This window comes from Spodoptera frugiperda, chromosome 13 (assembly GCF_023101765.2).
Source record: "Spodoptera frugiperda isolate SF20-4 chromosome 13, AGI-APGP_CSIRO_Sfru_2.0, whole genome shotgun sequence".
NCBI classification, from domain to species: Eukaryota; Metazoa; Arthropoda; class Insecta; order Lepidoptera; family Noctuidae; genus Spodoptera; species Spodoptera frugiperda.
In genome coordinates, this window is record NC_064224.1 from 2,160,455 (window position 1) to 2,188,390 (window position 27,936).

Consider the following 27,936-nt stretch of genomic DNA (forward strand, 5'->3'; position numbering starts at 1 on the left):
ATTTTATTCTTATTACTGTGTATTGCACTAAATTATTTGTGTTTCTTTTATGTTTTGTGCAATAATTTGCTTACTTAATATTTATGTTTTTGTAGTCAGTTCGGGATTTAGTGATCAAAACCAAAAATGTTGAATATCTCAGAAACCACATTCAGACTAGGGACCTCAGGGCTAATTTTATAGGAAACTAGCAAACCCCGGCATACCCCGTTTCGCCACCAGATGAGCTGTTCCTTTGATTTTTTTAAAATTTTTTTGCTATAAACCTCACGGAGCCCGTGATCTTTCTAGCGAATGCAAAACCGTGGACATCGGTTCGTGCGTTCTGGAGTTATAGCGTCAGGAAGGAAAACCCGACTTATTTTTATATTATAGATTAGTTGTATTATCAAGTCCCGAGAAGAATACCTACGTTGAATTACAAGACACCCTGCATTTATGTACCTAACTCATATCAAGGATAAGTAATTTAAAATCACAACGGATTGAACATTTTTCATCAGGACATTGAATACAACATTATTAGTATGATTGTATATGTGGTATCGCTTAGCACAATATTGCTATGCACACCAAATTATCTATAGATAATAAATAACTAAAGGACATTGAACTTAAACTTATATAGTCACAAGGCTGCAGTAAGTTTAAGAATTAGAACTGCAGTGTGAATTACTTATGTATAGCTATTAGCAACAATTCATTGACCTGTAACTCAAGAAAACAGTTACCGGGGCTCCGGCTCAAAGCAGGAGTAGGAACGGGGTGGTTTTTAGTCAGTAGGAGTCTGACACTCCCTCCCGCCTCACCCGAGGCGGGAGAAGTCATTGGATGATTTTCCCCTCTCAAAAAAAAGGTACCCGCGACAAGATAAGGTTTTATGCCTCGCCCCCACTAGGAATATTTGTCGAGCAACATGTGTCCCCGGCGCGACATCGCTGCAACATTGTTGAAACTGTTCCTTGTCGCCCAGTCACCGATGTACTCTGATGCCGTGGTAACACTCCAGCTTAGTCGACCCATTCGTGCCGAAGCATGGCTCTTCCATATTCTTCTCAGTTTTTTTCGGTCTGTCGTGAATTGAATTAGGAAATGAGAAACTCATCGAATTTTATTTCAATTATGACGAATTAAGGTCTATATTGTTTGTACACTATTAGCTTTTGCTACAAACATGTTAATTATTTGTTTTTTGAGAAAGAAAATATTTTTTTTTACATCTTTGTCTTTTCTTTATTTTATTATTTGTTGACTGTGAGCCTCGAACAGCTTCACTGTAGGCACAGAGTAAATATATTTAACGAAGTCACATTATTCATACAGGTTGGTACTGATAATTAATCAGCGGACTCGAGCCTTCGTACCCTCGACTCAGCATAAAGCTAAGCACCAGCTTTTTCCGCTGCGACGCACCTCCCATTGCACCTGTATTCTCCGTCTCTTGTGTGTCACAATAAACGGTTTCTTTCTTTCTTTCCTGATTTCTTGTTGCTGCTAAGACAAAACATAATTTACATGCATCGTTGATTTTATGGCTCCACACACGGTTGTTGAGCACTTATTTATTTTTAACTGGAATTGTCTCCTTCATGACCTAATTTAAATTTATATTGTATATTTGCCCGTAAGCCAGGTACTTATTATTGTCAGTCATTTCCTCCCAGTCGATAATTTGTAAAATGCTTTAAATGAGTTGTATTACGGAGCGTTCGTTATGAACATCAGCTGCGGCGACTATGGAGGCGGTTGAACAGGGCTGCCACTGCTCAATCCTGTAACTGCACAAATATGTAAGAAAATAACATTTTATCAAGAAAATGAGACAAATTACCTACTTACAATTTTCTTAGATTACTTTGCAAAAATTACTACCAATTACTATTTGAATAAAATATAGCTATTCAATTAAGGTCTTAGCTTAGTTAAAAGAAATAGCCAATGAAACAAAAAGCGAGGAACACAACACAAATATTGAAAAAGGAACAGAGAATATAGCCATAGAAGATACACACACACATAACTCAACCACAAATAGACAAGAAAGAAGATGAAGAACCAACGAAAACAAAAGAAGTAAGAAAGAAAAAAAGAAAAAATAAAGAAATAATTTGAACCGTTTCCGATGCTTACGTACAACAACAGTTATTAAAAGAAAATTTTACACCAAAGAACGGTAAACAATGATTGTTCAAAGCTGTTAAGTGGTAAAAATCAAAACATAGTCGAATCAGTCACGTTGCCTATTCCACTTTGAGCACACGAACCGATGAATTTCTGCGTAGTATCCGTCCAAATAATTCTGGTTGCTATTTTCGTAGTGCAAAGTCATTATGGATTCGAGGTAAGTTAAAAAAAAACACAAAATCTTTGCGGTTAATGATCATGGTGAAGAAAAAACATGGGCTAAAGGAAATTGTCAAATATTTTTCGGTGCACAAAATGATTATAGTATACAGTGCAGATAATTCTTAACAATGTACTTAACTGGGTCTTTTTTAAGGGTGGAAAATCATCCAATGACTTCTCCCGCCCTGGGCAAGGCAGACTCTTACTGACTAAAAACCACCCTGTTTCTACTTCTACCCTTCGAGCCGCAGTCCCGGTAAACCCGCTGGGTAGTCCGCAGCTCTGGTCCAGATCACTCAACGCTATATTGGTTACTTTGTTTAATTTGTGTTTCATTGTAGGTGGAAGCAGACACACAATCCTCACAGGCTGTTGGAAGCTGGTTCAATAGCATAGAAAGAAAAGTTAATGTTCAGGTAAATGATAATACTACTCATAATCATAATTCAAGTAATGTCCCAAACTAGTTTTACAGACAGACGTTGAGAACAACTTAAAATACTATACATACAGAGTTAATGCATATAGGGCTAAAAATGAAATACGTAGACAGTTAGAAATTATCGAATCATCGAGAACATGATTGTATTTTAATGATGGTTTTCAAAATACTCAACCAATTACAAAATAGTAAGTTCCAGAAGTGGCTATAATACAAATAACTCCTAGATATTCATTGTAATAGGTATAACATAAATATAAAAAAGACTTGTTAGTAAAGAAAATGTAGAACCTCGAATTGTTCCTTGACAAACAATAGAATATCTGAATACATTTTGTAGGACATGATGACTGGGGTTTATGGAAAAATAAAAAAGACAGCAAACGACTTTGTAGAATTCCCTTCAAGACTAATTGACTATGCCACTGGAACTAACCCAAATACTAATGATATCGATGAAGACAACGATTTATCTACAATGGTAAATAGTCAAGAGCAGGCAGACCTTTATGTCATCACCTCGTTTGAAACCCGCGCCAGTGAAGTCTCTAGTGATGAAGCTAAAGTAAGTTTCACATCGGCAGAATTATTGTAGGTTCATGTAAATACAGTGTAAAATAAAGCCTGATGAATGAAGAGTAGTAAGCAGTAATAATTAATTGACTAAACGCTAGCAAGATGGAAATAATTTCAATTTTGTGTTTCGTACAATTTTAGTTAAAAGGCAAATATTTTGTAAGTGAAGTTAGTGCTAGAGCTCATAACAACAATACGTTTACAAAATGAAATCACACTTCAAAAAACAAACGCATCTAATTTCCTAAATTTTGTTTTCAGAATGAACCTGAACCTGACACAGAAGTAGTAAAAGAAGTAAAACACAAACCTAAAAGAAAGAAAAAGATAAAGAAACGCAAGAAAAATCGTAGAAAAAAGAAGCATCATCCCCTACCACCACCTGCGATCCAGGAGATCAGAGCAGTGACGAGTGCAGAAGTACAAAGAGCAGAGTTTGGGAGTAATAAATTAATTGGCGATGGCGACTATCAAAATATCAAACCTCGTCGCAATTTACACAATCTACACAATGTACACAATTTACATAAAAAGAAATTTGTAAAGGCTGCAGTGAAAGATGTAAATACTAATTCTGAATCAGACGAAACGAAAACAAAGCCAGTGGATATAATTGTACATATTAAAATGAATGATTAGCTTTATTGATTTTGTTTTATTAAGCCTCGTCTTTATAAGGAACATTTGTGTCATTACAGAATACAAAAAAATATCCCTTTTTTTAAAGCAAACTTTTTTAAAATTTTTACTGGCTTTACCTTCTCATCTCATAAATCTGGATAATATTATGACAACCGCATGACACCGCAACTCAAACCGCATCGAAATCGATTTCATCAAATGTAAGCCACCAAGCAATGATCAGGCAACGAATTTTTTAGTCTTTTCGATGGCTCGGTGAATAAGTAAAACATGGTCTATTCCCAGTCTTATAGGGTCTACTTCATTAGACAATGACTGAATGATATCTCGGGGCACGGTAGCGTCCCCGCTAAGTCGAGCAAAAAAAGCGGCACGGCCGTACCATTATTTTCTCAAAGCCATTCAGACCAATTTCGACCGCCTGTAACTTCTTTGTAGATTAAACAAACGCCTGAATTTTATATTTTAAAAACACAAGTATACCTATTTTTGTTGACATTTCTAGTATTATATTGTTTAGTCTATTTTATGACTACGAATTTATTACGATTCTATTGCATGATTACGTGCGATGACCAAGTCGATTTATTTATTTAAAACTTAATATAACTGTAATATTGATATAATAACAATTAACATATTAACTTAAGATAGAAGGACCCTTAAGTAGGGACTAAATAAAATAACCGACTTGGTATTACATGGATTTCACAACTTTTTACGCTAGGAAAACTGAGGTGCGAGACTTAGGTTTTTTTACTGGATGTTTTTGATTGTATTTAGATGGTATAATGTTATTTTTTGTGTTCCTATCTAAAATTACAAGACAAACCACAATGAAACAAACATATTTTGTCATAAATATTATCTATCGATTCAGATTTTTATTAAATGAAAAATAAGGCAATATATTTTAAACTTTATTCCGTAAAATAATAAATTATATTTTCGCTAAGCATCGTATCATTTTTGGTTACATCGTCTTCAATTAGTTCGTTTTTGTCGTGACCCTTGTCCTTCTGTTATTGTTCCTTTTATTCTTCTTAACTCCCTTTCTCTTTTCCTTCTCCTTCTGCAGTTTGATCTGTTCATTTCTCTTCAGTTCTTTGTTTAAATTCTTTATCAGCCGTGGTATTGGGCTGTTTGAGTTATAGTTTGGGCTACGGTACTGTTGTTTGATTTCGTTCAAGAGGTGGTCGATCACGCTCTCCGATACTGCCTTCACATGTCGAGCATACTGTAAAAAATACAAGATACTCTTTTTTAGATGTAACAACTCTATCTCTACTTCAGCTGTCGCGTGGATCTGAAATAGGGGGAGTTATACTTACATAGAGCTGTTAATACGAATAATAAGAAGATAGATATAATAGGGATGATGACGGGGTATGCAAATTAAAGATCTATTTAGTCCGTCAGTTAGGTGGGGTATGCAAATTAAAGATCTATTTTGTCCGTCAGTTAGGTGGGGTATGCAAATTAAAGATCTATTTAGTCCGTCAGTTAGGTAATGGTGAAGTGGTGAAGGTTAAATGGTCTTGAATATTATTCAATGTTTTGTATTTGCATTTTTTAAAACAGCAGCTTTTATTAGCTGATTTTAAAAGAGTAATTAATGGAGTTTCTTGCTCTTTCTTCGCCATTCGAAGCTACTCTTTGGAACGAGCGCCAAGCTTCACAGACGGACAGATTGACAGACTATTGTTTATTTCTTTCTTTGTTGATGTTTCAAAAGTATCTAAGTATATGGTTTAATTGGAATAAATGATTTGACTTTGACTTTGTAGAAAGTTGAGATGGTAAAGAAAAAAATAGAACTGTTATGGAAAAGGTACAAGAAATTTGACAAATCTACGCCTTGATATGGTAGTTTCTTTAGAAAATTAAGCCGTTAAAGTAATGTAAAATGATTAAAGTATACCATACCCGTTCGTTCTTGATGAATTCGTCCTGGTTGTTGAATAAATTCATGAAACCTTTCTCATCTTTATCTTTTGCTTCCAATGTCTGTAAGAATAAACGTTTTAACAAATATATGAATATGGATAACTTACACTGCTTGTCTTAATGTACTGTATAAAAATAAATCGAGTTTTCCTTCCTGACGCTACGAACGTCGGACGGACGAACTCCAGAATCCACGAACCGGTTTTCACGGTTTTGCATTCGTTGAAAAGGTCTCAGGCTCTGTGAGGTTTATAGAAGATTAGAGATTTAATAAAAGAACATTAATATTAGCCACGGCAATGTTATAGTTGAAACTATTAAAAAGTATATATACCGTATGGAGAAACCTCTTATGACTTAATTTAAACCACATATTTGTTATCATCTTGGCTGACAATATAGGAAAAATGAGCGAAATAGGCCCAGTAGGTAAGCCAAAAATACATTTTCCTCATTGAGCTAATATTAACACTTTACAAATAAGGCATTGCAATAGCCGCGCCGTATGTCCGTAACATTCCTAGATAACCTATAACATTACAGCTCTTCTGTCGTCAAGGAAAATGAAGCTGTTCACACAGAATTTAATACTTGATTAATTTTATTAATCATTTTAAGTCATATGAGTGATCTCCATACTGTATATAAATCACTTACGAGTTTTTCATGCAACTGCTTGGAAGCCACAAATACGAAAATACATAAAAGAATTGTAAATCTTAAAGGGACAGTCATTTTTGCTTAAAACTTCATATAGAGAGAGGAGTGGCAACGTTCACTTGTTTTTCAAATTGGTACCAATCTGGTGTTTCAATGGTTTCTGATTGGGCTGCATCGTTGTTGATAAATAAGTCTACATTGTTTCCTTATTCACCGATAACGTTGAATCGAAGTATACCACGTTAAGGATAGCTTTTTCCTTTTTCGTGAATACTTCTTTTAAATTTTTTGGTGGCTTGACTACGAAATTTTGTATATGATTGTTCTGTTTTTGTTTTGGCGTTGCATAACTTGCCCATCTGGCTTGTGTTGTGCATAACTCTAAATGAATTTTGTATCTTTTTTTTTTTATCTTTTTTTACTTTTATATGTATTCCGGATTAATTTTTATTTGAGCGGGAACGTCATTCAGTGTATTCTCCCGCTTTGGGTGACGGAGTGTCAGACTCTTACTGACTAAAAATCACCCTGTTACTACTCCTGCTTTTCGAGCCCCCGGTAACCCGCTAGGTAGTCTGCAGCTCCGTGTTCCAGATTACGTTTGCTGTTATATTTCAAATGAAGTAAATATATTTAAGTTATAACATTTATCTTCGTCAAAAGTTCAATGATTTGGCAAGCTTATCTCATGTTTTGAAAAGTCCACGTGATCTTGAAACAACATTATTTCTTGTATACTTTTTGTCGATCTGTTGCGTGCATTTTCTTATTTGATATTGATGGAGTATTATCTTCATTTTTCTTTTTTACTAAATAACTTTATATTGTCAATCATCAACAGCCTATTAGTGGCCACTGCTGACCAAAAGCCTCTTCTCGCATGGAGAAGGTTTGAGCATTAATCACCACGCTTTCTCAATGCGGGTTGGCGATTTCAAACTTATAATTAGAAATTATTAGGCCAGGTTTCCTCACGATGATTTCCTTCACCGTTAGTCGGTGGTGTCTAAATAATTTTACAAAGTACATGAAACTTGGTAAAAGATACATTGGTTCTTTGCCGTTGGTAGGTTTCGAACCCCCATGCATGAGAAGCGGGTGTTTAAGGCTTCCAGCCACCACAACATTGTAAATATATGTACCAAAATGCAGGAATTTTTCAGCATTATTTTATTGTGATTTAATTAAGTTAATATTTGATCTGCCCATCTGGTGTACTACTATTGTTATCATGAAGAATATTTTCTTGTCTTTTATTTTTTGATTGGGTAGTTTCCACAGTCAAAAAGAAATTATTTCTACTTTTCAATACAATATTCTTTATTAATTCGCTTACCACCAGGCGAGATGGTGGCCAAGTGGCATCATATTAAGTATAAAAAAATAGATTTGATGACCTAATTAATTTTCAATTTTTTCTAGAAATAAGTGCTAATAATGTACGGTACTATTTAATACAAAAATCACAGAAAATATACTTTTTGACAAAGCCTATTGTCCATAAAAGTTGTCCAACACCAGACTTCAGTATTTGCGGCTAAGGCTTGTATCGTACAGGAATCGAACCTAAGATTTTAATAAGTTATAGATTGTCAGCATTGACCTACATAAAGTCAATTCAATTATAACAAACTTACAAGGTTCAAGGGTAGATAAGAAACACTCTTTATAACATTTATTTTAATCCTTATTTTTACTTGCATTATAAAACTCTAGAACAATATCTCTCAAATTTTCAAATTACTTAGTTCATTAAATAATTATTTATTTTCAAATACAATCTCCCGGTCACTTTCGTATACTGGTGGCCTCTGGTCAACAATTTTGGTTCTATAAGTCGACTTTTCTATTTGCGGTCGCAACAAAAGCATTTGACGTCGATCACCATTCTGCAAATAAGAAAATAATATAAATATCTTAAAAAAAAATATATGAGAAAGCGTTTAATTTTGGTACTATTTTGTATATTTCATTAATTGTTTTATTATTTTTTGTATAGAACTCAACTGAATGCAATTAATTTGTATTAACCTCACAGGTGTTCGCAAGGTAGCATACTGGGCTCTATGTACTTTAAGTAACTATAAAATTAACTTCCACATTGGCCGAGTGGTTGTTCTATTTACGGATTTTCGAAAATTTCTCAGTAGTAGTACGGAGTCTGGAAATGTGGCTATAGGCTCACCGCCTATTATATGGGACTTACTTACTTGCCTGTCTGCTATCTTGACTTGATATCTGTACTTTATAAATATGTCATTATTAAATAAAAATTAAATGGTGTAAAAACTCACGTTGTTTTGTCGATCGAATTGCATTTGTTGCGATCGAGTAAATTCTGGCTTGCTCTCTTCGTATTTAGTTGATCTTTCTCTCTCAAAATTATTAAAATCATCATTTTCGTTTAAAGGTCTTTCATTTTCGTAAATTGATATTCTGATATTCTTTCTCTCCGGCGTATCTTGTCTTCTAGAATTTATTATTTCTAATAGCTCACTTCGACTTAAATCATCTATGCGTCTATCAAACTTATTAGAGTTTTTAAAACTTATTGGGGATATTTTTTTTCTAACATCAACACTGCCGTTAGGGAATACAGTGTCTTGATTTCTGATTTCATAGTTTATTGGGATTTCATTGGCCTCATCGTATTCACGATCTAAGGAGTATTTGCCAGTTAAGATGTCCTTGTATTTAAAATCATTGTTTTGATATTTGTTCTGCCACTGTTTTTGACTTATTTTATAAACATTTCTTGTATCTGCATCAATGGGAATGTCTTCGTAAGCATTATCAATTTCACTGTGACTGTGTTTTTGCGTTTCAATTGGAGTTTCTTCATATTTGTGTTCTATGTAATCATAGTTATGGTCCGTATTGTCCGTATACGGTTTATCTGCTTTAGTACTTTGTTCTATATTGTCATCATTATTCACAGTTTTCCTCATCACTTGAACTTCATCATCATCGTTTACATTATAGTTATTATCAGGATAGTATTTTGTGTCTCTCAAAATATTGACTTCTTTCACTGTTTGTTTTTTTAATGGTAATTTCTCTCCTTCATTTTTATGTACAGCGGCTTTATAAATTTGTTTCATTTTCGCTTCGAAAAAGTGCTTTAGATTGATGTCAAAATTGATATTTCTGACTTCGTGTTCCAACATATTAAATATGTTCTGTAATCTTTTGATATCTTTATTTTCCTTTGCAATTAAGAGATTATCTTTATTAATGTAACGGATTGGTTTCTTCTTTTGATAGTTATCAACAAAATTATCTTCTGCCTTGTTTAATGCACTTTCAGTTGGAACGTCTTCAAATATATTGTACATATTTTCATCGTCTGCAAATTCTGCTATATTTGATGAAGGCTTTTTCATTTCAAAGCTTTGATCCTGAGATTCGGTAATGCTTGATGCCATAGATTGCTTTATAAATTCTTTGTTCTTCTCATAATTTGCTTTTGGCCTATAGTATTTCTGCTTTGGTGTTATCGACTTTGGCTGTAAATGTTTTTTTATAAATTTTATAGTAAATTTTAAAGAATTTCAAAGACTTTAGATAATAAATTTTATAATATTTATGATTTACCTGTTGTAATGATTCGTCAGATTCCTCATTCTTCTTTCCAAATATATATCTCGGTTTGATATCATTTACAATCTTGCTACTGAACCGTTTTACATTATTGAGTCTGAAAATACATAACAATTAATTGATATGCAAAACAATACATATTTTTTCCAATAGCGAAACAAATATACATAGTAAAAATATGTGTTATATGTTTCTGTATTTCGATGTGATCTTCGTTCTCAGAAGGAATATACATTAAAAAATAAGTGTCAGAAATGAAAGTTTGATTTCAGTTACGAATATTTGTAGGTAAATGCAAATTATGAGAGAACAACAACTTACAAATCCATAATATTTTATATACTCTATATCGTATGGAGAAACCCCTTATGACTTAATTTAAACCACATATTATTATAACCGGATAATATACAGGTCCAGTAGGTAAGGAAAAAGTGCATTATTCTCTTTGAGCTAATTTGAACACTCTTTACAAATACAGCATGGTGACAACCGCGCCACATGTCCATCATATTCCTGGACAACCTACATCATTTAGCAGCTGTTTTACACGGAATCTAATAATTGATTAATGTAATTATTATTTTATTGTAACTTTCGTGAGACATACTAAATTAATTATTATGTTATCGGCTTACTCACGTACTGTTTTGACGAGGAACTCGACTAGTTTCAAGCCATGCTAGAGGCTCATATTCATGAGCAGCATTCCGCGACACACGACGCGGCGATTGTCGCGCTGCTACTGGCGATTCGAGGATCGCGCCCATCGCGCCCTCTGTCTGGAATCGCGCGCACTATCTGGCGCGCGCGACGATGTTGGCTCGTTAAACTCGTTCGCCGGCGGCTGCGCAGGTGTTAGATTCGATTCTCGGGTCGGCGCAAAAACGGTGTTACATACCGCGCTCACTGTGTCACACTCCAGACCCGCAACATTGTAGGTTGACGCAGATTGTAGACTCGGCTTCCAGGCAGGTGGTAATGCCCAGCCACCGTCTCTGTTGAAGTTGGGATGGCGACTTATTTCTGTGGCTCGAGTTACATCGGGGAAACTCGCCGCAACATCACAACCAGACTCAAAGAACACATACGCAGTGTGAAGAACAGGGACACCCATACATCGGCAGTAGCTGAGCATGCTTGTAGCGCGGGCACGTCTCACTTCCTTCGCTTCGACAAGGTCTCCGTACTAGCGAGGGAGAAATACTTTGTACCGCGGAAAGTACGTGAGGCCATCGAAATAAGTCGCCATCCCAACTTCAACAGAGACGGTGGCTGGGCATTACCACCTGCCTGGAAGCCGAGTCTACAATCTGCGTCAACCTACAATGTTGCGGGTCTGGAGTGTGACACAGTGAGCGCGGTATGTAACACCGTTTTTGCGCCGACCCGAGAATCGAATCTAACACCTGCGCAGCCGCCGGCGAACGAGTTTAACGAGCCAACATCGTCGCGCGCGCCAGATAGTGCGCGCGATTCCAGACAGAGGGCGCGATGGGCGCGATCCTCGAATCGCCAGTAGCAGCGCGACAATCGCCGCGTCGTGTGTCGCGGAATGCTGCTCATGAATATGAGCCTCTAGCATGGCTTGAAACTAGTCGAGTTCCTCGTCAAAACAGTACGTGAGTAAGCCGATAACATAATAATTAATGTAATTATTTATTTCGTCTAAAAATTTAAATTTTCGTTGAAGTATTTAGTTGTATAATGCTTCTGTAGACGAGTACTACTTGTAGTTTAATTTAGGTTATATGAGTGATTTCCATACTTTATTTTATATGGTATACTTTATATTATAAAGTCACCAAGACGTGTTTATACCCTTACCTTAAGTTACGTATGGCACTATTTCCGCCAACCATTCCATTGACTTTGGTTTTGATTACAGGAGTACCTTTAGGGTACACAGCGTGGTCAGCCATTTTTATTTCGAAGTTGTCATCATTATCCTCAGCTGCTGGCTTTTCAATACTTTTACTTTTACTGTAGTCTAGTTTCGGATCGTCTTCTATGAGACTCTGTTTTTTGTATTGCCAGTGGGGTAGGTATGTTATCGGTTTGTAATTCTGATCTGAAAAATTTTAGATTGGTGGTTGCTGTTTCTGTGACTGCCTCGTTGGTCGAGTGGTCGCAAGTGCGACTGCTGGACGAGGGGTCTCGGGTTCGATTTCCGGGTCGGGCAAAGTAGTGCTGGGCTTTTTTCGGTTTATGGTTATGGTCGGTATGCCAATAGGGGATGAGCCCCTATTACATGGGACTTATAACACAAATAGTGAATAGTGGGTGTTGTGTTTAGTAATTAGTAACTGAGGAAAAATAGTCTATTTTTTTAATCGTATAAATTTTGAGTGACTTGGAGTTTGGAAGCAGCGATATCTGTACATGTATGATTATATGTATAAGAATATGAATAATGAAATAGAGCACCTGTTTGTTTTTTATTTTTGATGACCAACATTGACGTGGTCGGGCGTGAAGTGGTAGTGGTACGAACTGTTGTAGCTGGATGGAATAAAAATAATTTGATTAGAAACGAAATTAAAGTGAACCATTGAATATATATCAGAATACCGTATATAATCGTTCGAATGGACAAACGCGACTGCCTAACAAAGGTCCTCATTCCATTTCTACAGCAGTTTTTCGAAGCACACAGTCTATCATTGTGCCCGATATTTAGTAATTATCCTCTCTATAATATCAACAGCCTATAAGTGGCAACTGTTAACCAAATACCTCTTCTCGCACGAAGAAGGTTTAAGTATTAATCACCACGCTTGCTCAATGCAGGTTGGCGTTTTCGGAAAAATTCACATTGGTACTTGCCGTTTGGTAGTTTTCGAACCGGCACCCTCTACATGAGAAGCGAGCGTCTTAAACCTCTGGGCTACCACGTCATACACTCTCTATACAATGGGACTCATCACTTAGTGAAACATGGTTGTTAATCAGACGTGGTCTTAATTTAGAAATAGCAAAATTCAATATTCCATCTAGGTTGATTATAACGGATTGGGAATAATAAGTTAGTTTAAATGTAACTTAAATTTACATACTTGTCCAATCATCGGATGTTCTTTCACAGAGACAGTTCCTAGTTTCCTTGGATCCTTGTGGACACCCACAGCGCTTGGTGAAACCCAAACCAGGCAATGGGGGTTCAGTGTTATAAAGAGGCTCCCCCGGTTGGGGACCGTCCGAGATATTGCATACCACTTGTACGCTCTGGAATTAATGAGATTATTATGCCTTCATCAGCTCAAATATTTTCGTTGAATACAAAGGCGTTTATTTTAAGTTAGTGTTTTCTACCTCTCGGTGTGTGATGTTCGCCACCTTACCTCTATGCTTGGAATCCATGATACAAGATTCTGTTACTTATCCGCTGCTGGCTAATCATAATATTAATCTGTTATACTTAATTTTTTATATGATTTAAGGGTTGTTGGTGTATCGTGGATTAGGAAGATTAGGATGGGGGGCAATTGTGCCCCCGGTAACCTCACTCATTCACACAACGAAACACAACGCAAGCTTTGTTCTACGTCGGTTTTTTGTGAGGCGGTGGTATCAGTCCGGTTGAGCCTACCCATTCGTGCCGAAAGTTGGCTCTCCCACACTTCTGGACATATTATATGTATGCACCTTTGCCATCATTCATAAAAAATAATCTTCATATTATAACAAGGTATGTGGAGTACTTACATTCTGTACGGACTCAGTTTGTCCATCAATTTTGTATTTGGAATACGCAGAGACACCGCAACCGATGTGCGTGGCTCCACCTCGTATTAAATTGAGATAATATTTCGAATTTAAGTCTGGAAGGCTATAATTCATAAAAAACATTATGTCAATCATATAATTTGTTAGTACACTTCAAGTTAAGTATTAATAACATAAAAATCTTATATTAACTAAAAATTACGGTTTATTCACGTAAATTTATAGAGAAAAGCGCTGCAGCGTGCGCTGACGCGGCGATGTCGTGTCGTGTATAAGTACTTACTCATTGAAAGCAGGACATTCCATTATGATGTCCTTAGTAACGGTTCTCTTCAAAACATGAGCAGATTTCAAGAACCTGTCCATGGCAAATGTTAGCTTTTCTTCGTTTAAACCCTTTTCAGTGTTGTTGAGCCTTATGTATTCCCAGTTCGGGTACTTGAAGTGTACTATGGCTATACTTTGACTTGGATTCGGAAATTTATCTGGAATTAAAAAGAAGTTGATGGCAATTTTATAATAAATATCGTGAGACATACTAAATTACAATAACTAAAAATGATGGATGACTCACGTAAATTAATGGAAAAAAGACTACTAGTTTCGAGTCACAGAGGGACTCTTCATCATGAGCAGCGTTCGCAGACGCTAGTAGAGTTTTTCTCCATTAATAATAATTTACGTGAGTAAACCATGATTTTTCCTTAAGATGAAATTAGTTTGTAAGTTTAAAAAAAAACTTAACTGTGATTTTTATGATAAACGTGATTGATATAATATAATTTGTATATTGGTTCATCATACCATCGATCGATAGTTGTGTGAGAGCAATGCTTCAGCAAGAATGGGTCGGCTTAAACCAAAAAACCGACGTAAAACGGCGCTTGTGTTTCGTCGTGCGAATGAGATTACCGGAGGCCCAATTACTCCCTTTCCCAATCTTGCTAATCCCCAATTAAATAGTATCTTAACTTACCAGTAGATCTACAGATATCCTCTCGTCCGCCCAGGCATTGGTTAGCCAGTACTTGTGCTAAAGTTGCCAATTCTCTGTCCCATTCCTGAAATATAAAAATTATTAATCTAATATGGACCTGATGGGTTCGAATTTAAACTTTCATATGCCTATGGAAGTTCACCAATTGTGTGCTCTTATAAAATGAAAAATAGGTTTATTAATTTCTCTTTCTCTTTCTCTTTCTCTTTTTCTTTCTCTTTCTCTTTCTCTTTCTCTTTCTCTTTCTCTTTCTCTTTCTCTTTCTCTTTCTCTTTCTCTTTCTCTTTCTCTTTCTCTTTCTCTTTCTCTTTCTCTTTCTCTTTCTCTTTCTCTTTCTCTTCTCTTTCACTTTTATAATGGCATAGAATATTCACATAGAAACAAATAACAATAAAATGATTAGGTACATTGTCTGAGCTTCAATATAAACATGTCGTTATCCAGTAGTTTACTGCCATGTCGGTTAGTGAAAAAAATTACGGAAAAGTAGATTTAAATGTGCGTGATCACCAAATTGTTGTTTCGGGTCTGGGTGTTATGTGTATGTGAACTTGTATGTTTGTAAACGCACCCACGACACAGGAGAAAATACTAGTGTGGCGCAACGTTTAAAAAAAAAATGGGCTTATTCGATATTTTACAATAGAAAGTTAGCAAGGCAACGTTTGTCTTTAAAGTAGAAATAGTGGATCTCACAAAATGTTGCTCCGTGCGGGAATCGAACCCGCTACAGGTTGTGTGGCCCCACCATAGGCTGTGCAACAGTCAGTTACCCAGCTACCGCACCAACTGTGCAATCAAGTCCATAGGTTACTTGTATAATCAAATTGATGGGTTACTTTACTAACAGTCTCAATTTCTTACAGTATAAAATCCAAAATCTTACTATTTTCATCATTCCATAAGCTCTCGGCAGAACTACATCGTCTTTCCCTCTTTCAACGCCACTGGATAGTTTACCTCTTATACTAAAACATAAAGAATTATGAGTTAAACCAAAAGTAATTTTATCATTATTAGAATTAGGTTCATTATTCAGTATTCTGTCTATTATTTACCGCCGTACTCAGAGTCATGTAATTAATAGTCACTTAACCCAACCGTTAGCAATTGTTTTCGGAACAAAATCGTTACTAAGGATTAGTTTAAGTAATCATTAAATGTCTCTGAGTGCGGCAGTTTTTGATAATCTTACTTGTTCACATTTTGTAGTATAGCTTCTACCATTTTAGGCGTAACTTCGGCTCTAACTGGGTTCCCACAGCGTGGTCCAAATTCATGGTCCTGTGATAAAGAAACTAAATAAAATATGCTTTAAAACATCTTTTCATTACATGTTTTTTTTAAGGGGGGGGGGAATCGTCTAATATCTTCTCCTGCCTTAGGCGAGGTAAGAAGAAGCGTCCGGCCCTTACTGATTAAAAACCTTATTGTTTTATCTTTACTTATCTCAATCTTATCCGGCCGTATTCATATTTAGGTGATATCCTTACATTATTTCAGTATCCTAGCTGCAGATTGAGTTCTTACACACCTGTTTCGACCATTTGATTTAATACACGTACTTCATAATGGGGGATGAACAAATCTTGCCGTATCCATACGAATTTTATAATATAAGTGATGAAGAAAAGAGTATTAACGAGAAATTGCATGCTTGTAAGTACTTATTATGTAATAAGTAAGTTTGTTTTTTTTTTTTTTTATATCGTCACACATTTTTATCCCTGAAGTGGTAGGTAGAGGTGGACATTATGGCACGTAATGCCACTGTACAATATACCACTTTTCACAATTTATGTTGTAATTCGCATGTGATCCCATGTAATAAGTTTGGTTTTATTACATTTTTTTTAAATTTCTTGTTAAGTAATTTTAAGTTGTAAATATTTTAGTCATAATTATTTAGTTTATATACCGTTTAATCTAATTATTTCTATTATCTAAGCAACTTTAGTACTTCTAAAGTAAGTTTAATCTATATACAGTTTTTTTTGGAATAAGCCGGTAAACTTGCTGACGGATCACCTGATTGTAAGCAATCGCCGCCGCCCATGGATACTTGAAACACCAGAGGCATTACAAGTGCGTTATTCGAAATCGAAATGTATTTTTCTACGTGCTATAATTTCTCGTCCATCATATAGTTTCATACATTATGTAACTAACAGTAATCGCACTCTATCTAATCTCTAACAATATTAGAATTTGTATTTGATATCATACAAATTCTAATATTGATAGAGATTAGATCTTCGATCTTCGTAGGAGTTGTACTGTCCGTATATACCTACAGTTCTAAAAAGCACTATCTATACATAACATTTCTGTATTAAACATTATATCGACGCTGGAAAGGCAAAATGTATTAACCGCCATTATGTGAATTGTTCAGTAGAGCGATTTGAAGTTTCAAATTTTGCAAAAAAAATCATAACTAATTAATTACTGGAGCTTTTTCATTGAAACTCAAAATAGTTATTACGAATAACGTTTACTATGAAATGTAATAATAGAAAATAATGTAGGTGTCTTTGTGTCCAAGATTTTGGAGTTAATACAATGCAGGCCATAATCTTGGTTAGGTAAAATTGACTTAAGTCAGTTAACCATACTCACCGTGTCCAGGTAAAACATGTTTTAACGAACAAAAAGCTGCAAAAAATGAGCTGGAAAAATGTGTTATGTTCTGTACAGCATACTAACACGTCTAAGTAAAATGTTTTATCAAGCCCTGTCAAGTCAGACCATGAAAACTAAAATGTCTTATCTTGCATTAAGCTAAAGTTTTCGCTGGGCTTTAAGTATTATCTCACAATATTAATGAATAATGGAAGTTACGGGTAAAGCTAAATAACGCAAAAAAAAATTTAAAAGGACTTTTCATCGCAAAATGAAGAAACAATATAAACCACTTACTTCTGAGATCAATCAGTCTTAAAAAACCGGCCAAGTGCGAGTCAGACTCGCCCATGAGGGGTTCCGTAGCAGCAAGTAGATGGCATAATATAAAAGTTATAAAATAACTTCGTTATACATAGTGTTTGTATGAACGACAAAGTTATATTTGCGTTTTTTGAAAATGCACTTTTTTATTACGTTTGATGGGTCGACGTTTAGCCGTTATCTTGCCTGGTGGTAAGTGATGACGCGGCCTACGATGGAGCACGTCTGCCCATAACCAACCTATTCACTCGGGCCTTGAAAACACTCAGGTTATACCCATCAGGAAACACAGACTCCGGCAAAGAATCCCACTCTCTAGCAGTTCGCACAAGGAAGCTTGGAGTGAAGCGCTTCATGCGAGTGGGTGGGATATCCACCATGAACGGTGACGCCTCGCCGATTGTCTTGTGGTTCGATGATGAAAAGGACTAGGGGGAATCAAGTTGTGCAATTACCCCGTACACTCTCCGAAATGTATCCGGTTTTAAACGGAAAGGCTTGCAACCTTGCGCCTGTGTTCGAGGCTTTGAAGCCGGGCCTCCACAAGCGCATCATCATTGATGAGCTTCTTGGCACGCTTTTCGATGTTTTCTAGCGGTTTGATCTGGCATTTAGCCGAGCCGTCCCAAAGGTGAGAACAGTACTCCATACATGACCGAACCTGCGCTTGGTACAGGCTCAGCAGTTGTTTCGGTGTGAAGTACCGTCTCACCCACCAGAGGATACCCAACTTTCTACCAGCCAGATGCGCCTTCGACTCTATATAAGAGCCGAAGTTTAGTGTAAGCGATAAAGTTACGCCCAGAACTTGACTTGAACAGACTTGGCGGTGCTCAGCCCATACAGGACACACCGCCACCGTTCACGGACGAGTTCTATTAGTATTATTTCTAAAAAAGTAATAATGATATCTCGTTCAAACCAATTTTCTTTGAAAGTTTCAAATGAAAACAGCATATATTTTTTTTTTTTTAGTTTTGTCCCTTCCATATTTTAAATGTTTAGGGAACAGAGAGTAAAGTTCCCTAAGTAAAGGAGGATCCTCCGACCAGGCGAGGTGATCAGCCTGGCGGGCTTTCTGCCCTACTGTTGTTCGTTGGGATTTTCTATCCGTGTTATTTCGCATGCAAACTTCATATGTGCGATGCAGGAATTTGTGACGTCATCCGTTGATTTGCTCGTCGATAGTCTATGTGCGACTTCTGTCGTCTGTCACTTGTTAGTTGTCAATGTGTCGCCACAAATGTTAGAGAGGGGGACACTCATTTTTCTACTTTGGAAACGTCTATCTTTCAAACAATTGATTTTGACGAAAAATGGTTTTAGGAACCTTAATGTCTTTTTTAAAGTATTATCGATAGACACCCATCACGAATAGGTTAAAACTTTTTGAATCAGTTCCATGTATGGGGTGCCCCTTTTAATTTATTAATTGTTATTCGAAATTCAAATAGCGGTTACCAGAATACATCAACCTACAAAGTTTCAACTATGTAGGCCCAACAGTTTTGCCATTTTGGTACGGAACATAGAAAGGCAATACTTTTAAGTATACCTAGTAGAGATCAGATATCACAAGTTAATAGGTACACTTGTACTTAGACTTATACTAATCAAATACAAAATGAAAAATAATCAGACTTTGGAAACATATTCAAGACATAGATAACATAAAATTTCACCAACATCTTCTGTATCAGTATTAATCTTATAAGTGTAAAATATAATCTCACTTAATCTTATATTAAAATAATGACTGCCTCCTTGGCCGAGTGGTTACAAGTGCGATTGCTGGGCAAGGGCAATACCCGGGTTGGGCGAATTATTGCTGGGCTTTTTTCGGTTTTTCGAAAATTTCTCAGTAATAGCATGGAATCTAGAAATGTGTCCGATGTATGGCAATAGGCTCACCTATTACATGGGACTTACAACATAAATTGTGAAAAGTGGGTGTATATTATACAGTGGCGTTACGTGGCATAATGTGCACCGCTGCCTATCCCTTCGGGGATAAAGAGCGTGACGATATAATAATAAAAAATAATCACATTTTGGAAAATTAAAAATCTTCTTCTATATCAACATCTTCTATATCAGTATCTGGTAAATTCTTTTTGGCATTACACGTTTGCAAACTAAGGTACTCCTCATATTTACGAACAGTGTATTGCGACAGCGATCGTGGACTCCCTCGTCGACAGCGCATGGGTGACTGAAGCGCCCGCGCAACGCTCTCGGCCCTGATTAACAGCCGCGGTCTCAGTGAATTACAGTCTTGAACTACCGTCTAACCACCATAGTTTGGTATTTATCAATCTTTTTTGGGAGGGTTAACTCACAAATGCAATTAATTTTACATTAGGTAAATTAATTTAAGTGCTACAAACACATTAGAATAGCTTCAGGTAAAATTGTATTATCAACCATTTTAGTAATAAAATGTTTTGGATAAAATTGTTTTAACGTCCAAATAATTGTAACATGCAGAAAAGTAAAATGTTTTAAACGCAAAAAACATATATTTTATTTACAAGTAAATTGACTTATGTTTAGATTTTATAATAATTGCCAATCTGTAAAATGTTTTATTGCGTTACTTTTTAGAAAAAATGGAAAGGTAAAGAGATTTAAAACCAATCTAGTTGTAAACTTAAGCAGGTATAAATGACTTATCAATAGTTTGTTACTATCATGTACGCTTTATGAGCCAAAGTAAAAAAATGAATGGATTTAAAACAAAAAAATATACGAAAAAGTCTAAAATCACCGGTGTATTAACCGCCATCAAAGTGCTCAAATTAAGGCGAGACATAGACCATTCGAAAGAGAAAAATCAGGCGATTCCAACGGTATATATAACTCATTTTCGACCAAAGTGGCGCTTAATACATTTTGCCTTTCCAGCGTCGATATTTAAACTAGCTTCTGCCAGTGGCGTCGCTCGCATTCCCGTGGGGTGAAAAGTATCCTATCAGCTAAGCTACTAAGCTACCCTACCTCTATACTAAATTGCATCAAAATCCGTTCAGTAGTTTCAGCGTGATTGGCGGACAAACATTCTAATAAACACTCTTTCACTTTTATAACATTAGTGTGACAACCAACATTTTGGTATTTAATATTTTATGTTTTAATTTCTTACAGACCCATATGAATTTTTGCGCGTCGGTCCCAAAGGTTATCTCGTCTCCAAAATTTTCAAAACGGATGCTGCTAATATCTACAACCTGCCTTTAAGGTCGAACGACATATTTGTCACCAGTTATCAGCGATCAGGTATGGTCTATCTTTAAACAAATCCTAATACCTAGATACCTAATACTTTCTGGATCCTAGGTAAATGATAGTGATCCATGGCCATTTCACTACAATTGATTATATTATAGTTGTTCATTTTGCTCCCACTTTTTATGTATAAAGTCATGAACATGTCTTTGTAACGAGCAAATAGTTTCACTAGAGGATTGACCGACGTTATTAATATTATTATATTTGCTTTGCCGTTCAAAAGTGCCTTCCTGGTTTGAAATAAATGATTTTGACTTTAACTTTGATGTGGGAGTATTCCCCGTTCGAAATGGATAAATTAAATTTATTTATCAACAGATAATAGTGTGCAAATAAAGAAGAACAGGTGATTAATCGATATTAATTATATGTCGTATATCATTACGTATTTTTGTAATCCAGGTTGCCATTAAATGATTGATCCCTTGTTCAGAGCCAGTTAGGTATATCGCTATATGTACTCAGTTTCCAAAACTTGCAACATCACTTTTATTGTTATAAAATTGTATTAAATTGTTGGTTCTCCACACAAAACTTGCCACTGGTTCTGATACTAACACAAGCGGTATACTATTTCTACCTCTTCTCTGTTCTGTATTTGATATGAGCCGGTTATATAAAATCTCAAGAGAAAATTTTGTAAGCCACACCATATTAGGTACCTACATCAGATCACAATGTTTACCCTAATTTTAATGACGTCATTCATGCTTTACAGGAACAACATGGACTCAAGAATTGGTGTGGTTGCTGGCAAGTGACCTAAATTATGAGAAGGCTCTGTCTACTCCACTCATCGAAAGATATTCATTTCTGGAGTAAGTATAATTTTTAACCTAATATTTTTTTTTTTTATGGTATAAGCCGGTAAACGAGGTGACGTATTACCTGATGGTAAGCAATCGCCGTCGCCCATGGACATTTGAAACATCAGAGGCGTTACAAGTGCGTTTGGCCGTTCCGGCGTTCCGGCCTTTTGGGGGTTAGGAATTTAAGGGTTGTTGTTCGGGAATCGGGGATTGGGAAGATTATGGGGGGAATTGGGCCTCCAGTAACCTCACTCACACAACGAAACACAACGCAAGCGTTGTTTCACGTCGGTTTTCTGTGAGGCCGTGGTATTACTCCGGTCGAGCCGGCCCATTCGTGCCGAAGCATGGCTCTCCCACACAATATTAACTTTTCTGCCAAGGAAATGCAAAAATATGAACCACATTATCACCATGCACTAATTAACATGTAATTTATTTCAGAATGTTCATGAATGTACCAGACACAGGAATAGATGGTTTCATGAAGGCATTAAGCCAGAATAGTGAAAATTTCAATAAGGAAGATATGCTGAAAATGATTAAATGGCTCGGTTCTCCGATAACGAGTGACCTAGCTACTAGACCGTCACCTCGCTTTATAAAGTCCCACCTTCCTATGTCCCTACTGCCACGAAATCCTTTAGATACAGCAAAAATGGTGTACATCGCGCGAGATCCAAGAGACGTGGCCGTATCATACTACCATCACACCAGACTTTTCATGCATACTGGTTTTAAAGGAACGTTTAAGGAGTTTTGGCACTTATTCCATGGGAATTTAAGTAAGTTTTAAAATACAATGTACTCAGGAAACTTACCTATTCTACATAAATTAATAAATAATAATTGTAGAAATACAGGGAGGGTTTAGTAAACACTGATACATTATGTAGCTGAATCTGTTTAATTTCCAGTGAAGATGACTCCATACTTCGAGCACGTCAAAGAAGCTTGGGAGAAGAGACATGATCCGAACATGCTGTTCCTGTTCTATGAAGATTTGTCAAAGGTTTGTTAAGTTATTTATTTTCACTTTATAACTGTACTAAATCAACTAAGTCGATGAACAATAAATAGTCCTTTAAGACCCAAGTTTATATTAATTTTTGTCATGAATATGAGCCTCTAGCATGGCTTGAAACCAGTCGAGTTCCTCGTTAAACAATTACGTGAATAAACCGGTAACATTATAATTAATTTAGTAGGTCTCACGAAAGTTATAATTAAATTATAAGTTTTATATTGAACATTATACGTAAGTGTGATTCAATTTTAATTTTTGTATCCTTAGGACTTACCTGCTGCTGTACAACGCGTGGCGGACTTCCTCGGTAAAAAGTTGGATGACAAACAAAAAACAACTCTCTGTGACCACTTGAGTATAGAAAACTTTAAGAAAAATAAAGCGGTCAACTGTGACGAACTCAGGGTACTTGGAATGTTCGCCAAGGATGAAGAATTTATTAGAAAAGGTAATAAACATGAAGCAAGTACAAAGAAGAGATGCCATAATGTGATTGTTTACTGTGACACGAAACAAATCGGCCCTCCTTAATCTATACTAATATTATAAAGCTAAAGAGTTTGTTTGTTTGAACGCGCTAATCTCCAAAACTACTGGTCCGAATTGAATAATTATTTGTGTTGTCATAGCGCTTTTATCGAGGATAGTCTATAGGACTTCTGTAATCTGTCACGTTATGTCAATGTGTCGCCAACTGTGACACGAAACAAATCGGCCCTCCTTAATGAAATAATACAAGTTAAAAGGTGTAGATAGCTTATAAGCGGTCAGAAAGTGGCACATTAAAATGTGGATAATTGGGAACGTTTTTGTAATATAGGGAAGGGCGTGGTTTGTTGGACGCTCCCCGTGAAATGTCTCTATGTTAATGGGAAATTCAGTTATACCATCTCTTTGTATTTGCTTCATGATAATAAAATAGTTTGAATTAATTGACTGAATGTGAACTGAATTAATTATTATTTATTAATGTAGAAGTCTGACACTTCGATCCGCCTCGACCACGGCGAGAGAAGTAACAGGATGATATTCCCCCCTTAAAAAATAAAAATAAAAAAGTAGCCTGTAGCATTTAAAGTAGTTTGCTACACAAAATTACACAGGTTTTTAAACCTGATTTGGTAAGTTCACGTAACTTTAATTGTATTGTGAATCTGATTGAAAAAGAGTAACCTATGGAGTTTCTTGCTCGTTCTTCTCCATAGGAATCTACACTTTGGAACGAGCAAATAGCTTCACTAGAGGACTGACCGACAGACAGACGTTATTAATATTATTATATTTGCTTTGACGTTCAAAAGTGCCTTCCTGGTCTACTTGAAATAAATAATTTTGACTTTGACTTTAACTACTAAAAATTTTGAAATAAGATAATGTTTCTCGATCACCAGGTAAGGCTGGAGGCTGGCCCGACTACTTCGACGAGGAGATGACACAAGAAGCTGATAAATGGATCGCGGATAACTTGAACGATACTGACCTACGCTTCCCTACTGTTAAATAAATATACATACATACATAACCTCACGCCTGTCTCCCATGGGGGTAGGCAGAGACAATGGAACGCCAATTGCCACGGTTCTTACACACTTCTTTCGCTTCATCAACAGTCATCAGTCTTTTCATGCATGCTCGTCGGTTAAAGGTACTTTTAATTTGGCCCTTTTTAATATATCGCCAATCTGGTCGCTATATGTCCGTCTGGGGCGCCCTCTACCGACGGTCCCACTCATATTTGCCTTGTATACTTCTTTCGTAAATCTGTTTTCATCCATCCTTTCTACATGTCCAAACCATCGTAACATTTCCTTTTCAATCCTTGTCACTACATCGTCTTTCAAATAAATATGTGTATTATAATATATGGATATTATACTGGTGATAATGAAACTTAAACTTATAAAGTAATTTATATTTGTGTTTAACTGTAAACTAATAATAATAAGTACTCACTTAATACAGTTTTAATGTAAAATAAAAACGAAAAAGTAACATGTTTTTTTTTATAAAATGCCGACAGATACCTATCTGTTGGAGATAGAACGCAGACATGCCTAGTGCCTAATAGAAGTAAATAGAAATACGCATAAACCTTATTTGTGCTTTGACAACTTCTTCTATGTTTGTTTTTAAAAAGTGCAATGTCAATAATATTTAGTTCTTTTAATAAACAATTTTTCTATAGTTCTGAGTCCTAATCTTTTATTATTTCATCAGGTTATGGGCCCCTCCCTGCCTGTATGGTGTAGTACAGTGAACATTTAAAATTTAGTCAATTTGAACCAGTATAAGAATGACAAGTTAAAGTTTCTAAATTTTGTCACTCACTGACTCACGATCATGTCAAGGCACTTCTAGCAGACTTAGAAGCTTCATATTTGGAATACATATAGAGTTTAGTGTCTTAATCATGGGAAAACTTAAATATTTTGTAATTTCGGTCCAGTTTTCCAAATACACCAACTGCACAATACTCCCATATAAATATATGGGATTACAAAGTTATTTATGCAGTTGGTGGTTGGTGGTGGTTATAAATTTACTAGGTGTAGATAGGTACCTACCATATGAGACAAGGGAGGGGGTATAGGGTGGGTAAGGGTGTGTTTAGCCCATGAAACTGAACAACATTATTACTTGTAAAATGGTCGACGTAATGAAAAACACATGATTGGACATGTCTTGAAGTACGAAAATCTAATAAAACAATATATTATAATTTAAATCTGTTATATATAAAATTTACCGTCCAGACTTGTCAAAAATTGAGACATCAAAGCCTCCGAGAAAAGCCCATAGAGACAGTCAGACACACAGACAAGCCCACACAACTGTGGCTGAAGCTCAAGAAGTAGTACCGGAAAAGAAAAAGAGGAAGACTACATATAAAAATAAGAAAATATCATAAGACCTTTAACAAAATTCGTTAGAAGTGATGGTATCAAAAAGAAAGGCTCTACAGATCCCATCTCCTGTAAAAAACCCAGTCTCAGCTCAGTCTTTCTACCGTCAAAAGTTGTATCCATGTAATACCAAGTCGGTTAATCTATTTAGTGTCTACTTGAAGGATAAGTTATTACTGTTATTAATAAAATTTAACGGTTATAGATCGACTGGAATCGCATGATAAACAAAATGAATATTACAATATTATATTAATTCTTTAGTCTCTCGCGCCTCACGCGATTGAAACTCTCGTTCCTGTTGGTCGCTGGCCCGTCGTGCTGTGTAGTGTGATACATATAATAATCAAATGCGATGTCCAAGTCGATCTATTTTTTAATACGTTAAATATTTTTAATATTGGCATTTAACTTATGTAATAACACCAGGTCCTTCAAGTAAAATAGCGACTTGGTATTACATGGATCTCAAACTTTGGACGGTAGAAAGACTGAGCATGCGAGACTTGGGTTTCATAACAGGATGTTTTTGATGGGATACCACTTTACATTCGTTCAAGGATAATATTTATTTAACTCAAACTCAAACAAACTCTTTTATAAAACTCTATTCATATAAGACGTGAGAATATCATCGCAATGTCTATCGATTTTGACGTTTTGTCAAATACGATCAAGATAATATGCATGTGTGTGTAATGTTTTATTTGTTAATTTATTGTACTTTATAAGCATTATTTTTGAAAAATATTAGCGTTCTGCACTTCTCCTACACATGAACTATAAGTGTACGGTACCAAATTTTATGCTCCTACGTCCGCGCAATTTTTGTAAAAAGAAGTACAAAGTTTTTACATCACGTATTAATATATAGATTCTATAGTTCAGAGTTCTAATCTTTTATTATTTCATCAGGTTATAGGCCCCTCCCTGCCTGTATGGTGTAGTACAGTGAATTTTTTTAAATAAATTAGTTGATTTTGACCAGGATACGTATATGTCGGAGATAGGAGATATCTCACTTTCGATATGTCGGTGAAAGGAGAATCTCACTACTCATGTCAGGAATACTTGTGGGCGTTATGACGAAGGTAGCAGTAAAATAATAAAGTCTTCGATATGGAACTATTGTTTAATTCTGTACATTGCACTGTTACTTTACTTAAGCTACTGATGGGGCCGGCATTTCCTACCGACTACTCTGAGAAGAAATGCCGAAACAAACTCAGAGGTCTCAGTCACTCTCAAAGTGCAAACATGGTTACAAAGTACATGAAGGATAATTAACTGTTACAATATTAAACTAACAGGTTACAGACTAAAGATAAACAATTGATTTTAACATTACCCAAAAAAAAAAGAAACGTGGCTCAATTTTTGCCACAGAATTTTAGACCTTATTTTGCACACCACCAGTAAAATAGCAAAAAAATTGAAGGAATACTTACATGATCATAATACATGCACATAACATGGGTGCCATCTCTGCAATATTTCTGCCTAGGACAGTATTCAGACACGTAGATGGTATCCTGAGATTGGGCATCAATGATTTCTGAACATTTCGATGACTTTATCAATAAAACGGTCAGTGTTATAATCTGGAATATTGTTAACGAAATGGTATCAAATTTATTATAATAAGACAAATAGGAATAGTAGAAAAAAGGTCATCAATCATCATGATCATCAGCCTTATAAGTGTCCACTCTTGACCAAAGGTCTCATTTCACACGGAGAAAGTTTACACTTGCTCAATGCGAGTTGGCGATTTCAAACTTATAATAATTACAAATTGTAAGCCCAGGTTACTTCACCATGTTTTCCTTCACCGTTTGTCAGTGGTGTCTAAATAATCTTAGAAATGAAATCTTGGAATGGAAGATAGGGAAGCCAAAGAACTTTGAAACAGATATAACATTGATAAATTAACAAAACAAAAACTCACATGAACAATCATATTTATACCGCTAAGTTTAAAGACAAATTATGACGTGTGATATGTTTACGATCATTCCATTGCACGC

General features: G+C 35.8%; 5 protein-coding genes across 6 annotated transcripts; 2 read left to right on the forward strand and 3 right to left on the reverse strand.

The window, feature by feature from the left end:
• The first annotated feature begins 2,176 nt into the window (after positions 1-2,176).
• Positions 2,177-4,008, forward strand: LOC118270593 (uncharacterized). The gene is made up of 4 exons (XM_035586224.2): positions 2,177-2,341; positions 2,688-2,762; positions 3,129-3,353; positions 3,626-4,008. The coding sequence occupies exons 1-4, from the start codon at positions 2,267-2,269 to the stop codon at positions 4,001-4,003; spliced, it is 753 nt and encodes a 250-aa protein (XP_035442117.2). The 5' UTR covers positions 2,177-2,266; the 3' UTR covers positions 4,004-4,008.
• Positions 4,009-4,913: 905 nt separating this feature from the next.
• Positions 4,914-6,758, reverse strand: LOC118270617 (uncharacterized). 2 transcript variants are annotated; one of them, XM_035586300.2, is made up of 3 exons: positions 6,611-6,758; positions 5,933-6,013; positions 4,914-5,312 (listed from the first exon to the last, which is right to left on the reverse strand). In XM_035586300.2, the coding sequence occupies exons 1-3, from the start codon at positions 6,686-6,688 to the stop codon at positions 4,995-4,997; spliced, it is 477 nt and encodes a 158-aa protein (XP_035442193.2). In that variant the 5' UTR covers positions 6,689-6,758; the 3' UTR covers positions 4,914-4,994. The 2 variants fall into 2 exon arrangements, with proteins under 2 accessions (XP_035442193.2, XP_035442194.2); XM_035586301.2 differs by having other exon boundaries at positions 4,914-5,243; positions 6,611-6,703.
• Positions 6,759-8,351: 1,593 nt separating this feature from the next.
• LOC118270848 (protein PFC0760c-like) lies at positions 8,352-12,712 on the reverse strand. Its single transcript, XM_050697855.1, has 5 exons — positions 12,641-12,712; positions 12,041-12,284; positions 10,208-10,310; positions 8,908-10,119; positions 8,352-8,502 (listed from the first exon to the last, which is right to left on the reverse strand). The coding sequence occupies exons 1-5, from the start codon at positions 12,669-12,671 to the stop codon at positions 8,374-8,376; spliced, it is 1,719 nt and encodes a 572-aa protein (XP_050553812.1). The 5' UTR covers positions 12,672-12,712; the 3' UTR covers positions 8,352-8,373.
• A 549-nt stretch (positions 12,713-13,261) lies between these two features.
• Positions 13,262-27,869, reverse strand: LOC118270545 (venom allergen 5). The gene is made up of 8 exons (XM_050697909.1): positions 27,858-27,869; positions 27,358-27,510; positions 16,132-16,220; positions 15,823-15,904; positions 14,916-15,000; positions 14,223-14,424; positions 13,919-14,042; positions 13,262-13,438 (listed from the first exon to the last, which is right to left on the reverse strand). Exons 1-8 carry the CDS (start codon positions 27,867-27,869, stop codon positions 13,262-13,264), a joined length of 924 nt encoding a protein of 307 aa, XP_050553866.1.
• On the forward strand, positions 16,435-24,962 carry LOC118270564 (sulfotransferase 1B1-like). Its single transcript, XM_035586184.2, has 7 exons — positions 16,435-16,595; positions 21,027-21,158; positions 21,889-21,988; positions 22,424-22,764; positions 22,897-22,991; positions 23,274-23,454; positions 24,398-24,962. Exons 1-7 carry the CDS (start codon positions 16,508-16,510, stop codon positions 24,508-24,510), a joined length of 1,050 nt encoding a protein of 349 aa, XP_035442077.2. The 5' UTR covers positions 16,435-16,507; the 3' UTR covers positions 24,511-24,962.
• Positions 27,870-27,936: the final 67 nt, after the last annotated feature.

What these genes read in the sequence shown, in the direction of transcription:
- LOC118270593 (XM_035586224.2), top strand. Translation starts at nt 2,267, where the DNA reads ATGAATTTCTGCGTAGTATCCGTCCAAATAATTCTGGTTGCTATTTTC. An exon ending in AAAGTCATTATGGATTCGAG is followed by an intron (nt 2,342 to 2,687) that starts GTAAGTTAAAAA and finishes GTTTCATTGTAG; the next exon opens with GTGGAAGCAGACACACAATC. An exon ending in TCTCTAGTGATGAAGCTAAA is followed by an intron (nt 3,354 to 3,625) that starts GTAAGTTTCACA and finishes TTTTGTTTTCAG; the next exon opens with AATGAACCTGAACCTGACAC.
- LOC118270617 (XM_035586300.2), bottom strand. Translation starts at nt 6,688, where the DNA reads ATGACTGTCCCTTTAAGATTTACAATTCTTTTATGTATTTTCGTATTT. An exon ending in AGCAGTTGCATGAAAAACTC is followed by an intron (nt 6,014 to 6,610) that starts GTAAGTGATTTA and finishes TTATTCTTACAG; the next exon opens with ACATTGGAAGCAAAAGATAA. An exon ending in AATTCATCAAGAACGAACGG is followed by an intron (nt 5,313 to 5,932) that starts GTATGGTATACT and finishes CCCCTATTTCAG; the next exon opens with ATCCACGCGACAGCTGAAGT.
- LOC118270848 (XM_050697855.1), bottom strand. Translation starts at nt 12,671, where the DNA reads ATGTTGGTCATCAAAAATAAAAAACAAACAG. An exon ending in CAAAAATAAAAAACAAACAG is followed by an intron (nt 12,285 to 12,640) that starts GTGCTCTATTTC and finishes AAAATTTTTCAG; the next exon opens with ATCAGAATTACAAACCGATA. An exon ending in CTGACGAATCATTACAACAG is followed by an intron (nt 10,120 to 10,207) that starts GTAAATCATAAA and finishes AAACATTTACAG; the next exon opens with CCAAAGTCGATAACACCAAA.
- LOC118270564 (XM_035586184.2), top strand. Translation starts at nt 16,508, where the DNA reads ATGGGGGATGAACAAATCTTGCCGTATCCATACGAATTTTATAATATA. An exon ending in GAAAGATATTCATTTCTGGA is followed by an intron (nt 21,989 to 22,423) that starts GTAAGTATAATT and finishes AATTTATTTCAG; the next exon opens with AATGTTCATGAATGTACCAG. An exon ending in CTTATTCCATGGGAATTTAA is followed by an intron (nt 22,765 to 22,896) that starts GTAAGTTTTAAA and finishes TTTAATTTCCAG; the next exon opens with TGAAGATGACTCCATACTTC.
- LOC118270545 (XM_050697909.1), bottom strand. An exon ending in ATACTACAAAATGTGAACAA is followed by an intron (nt 15,905 to 16,131) that starts GTAAGATTATCA and finishes TTTATGTTTTAG; the next exon opens with TATAAGAGGTAAACTATCCA. An exon ending in AAACTGAGTCCGTACAGAAT is followed by an intron (nt 13,439 to 13,918) that starts GTAAGTACTCCA and finishes CATTAATTCCAG; the next exon opens with AGCGTACAAGTGGTATGCAA.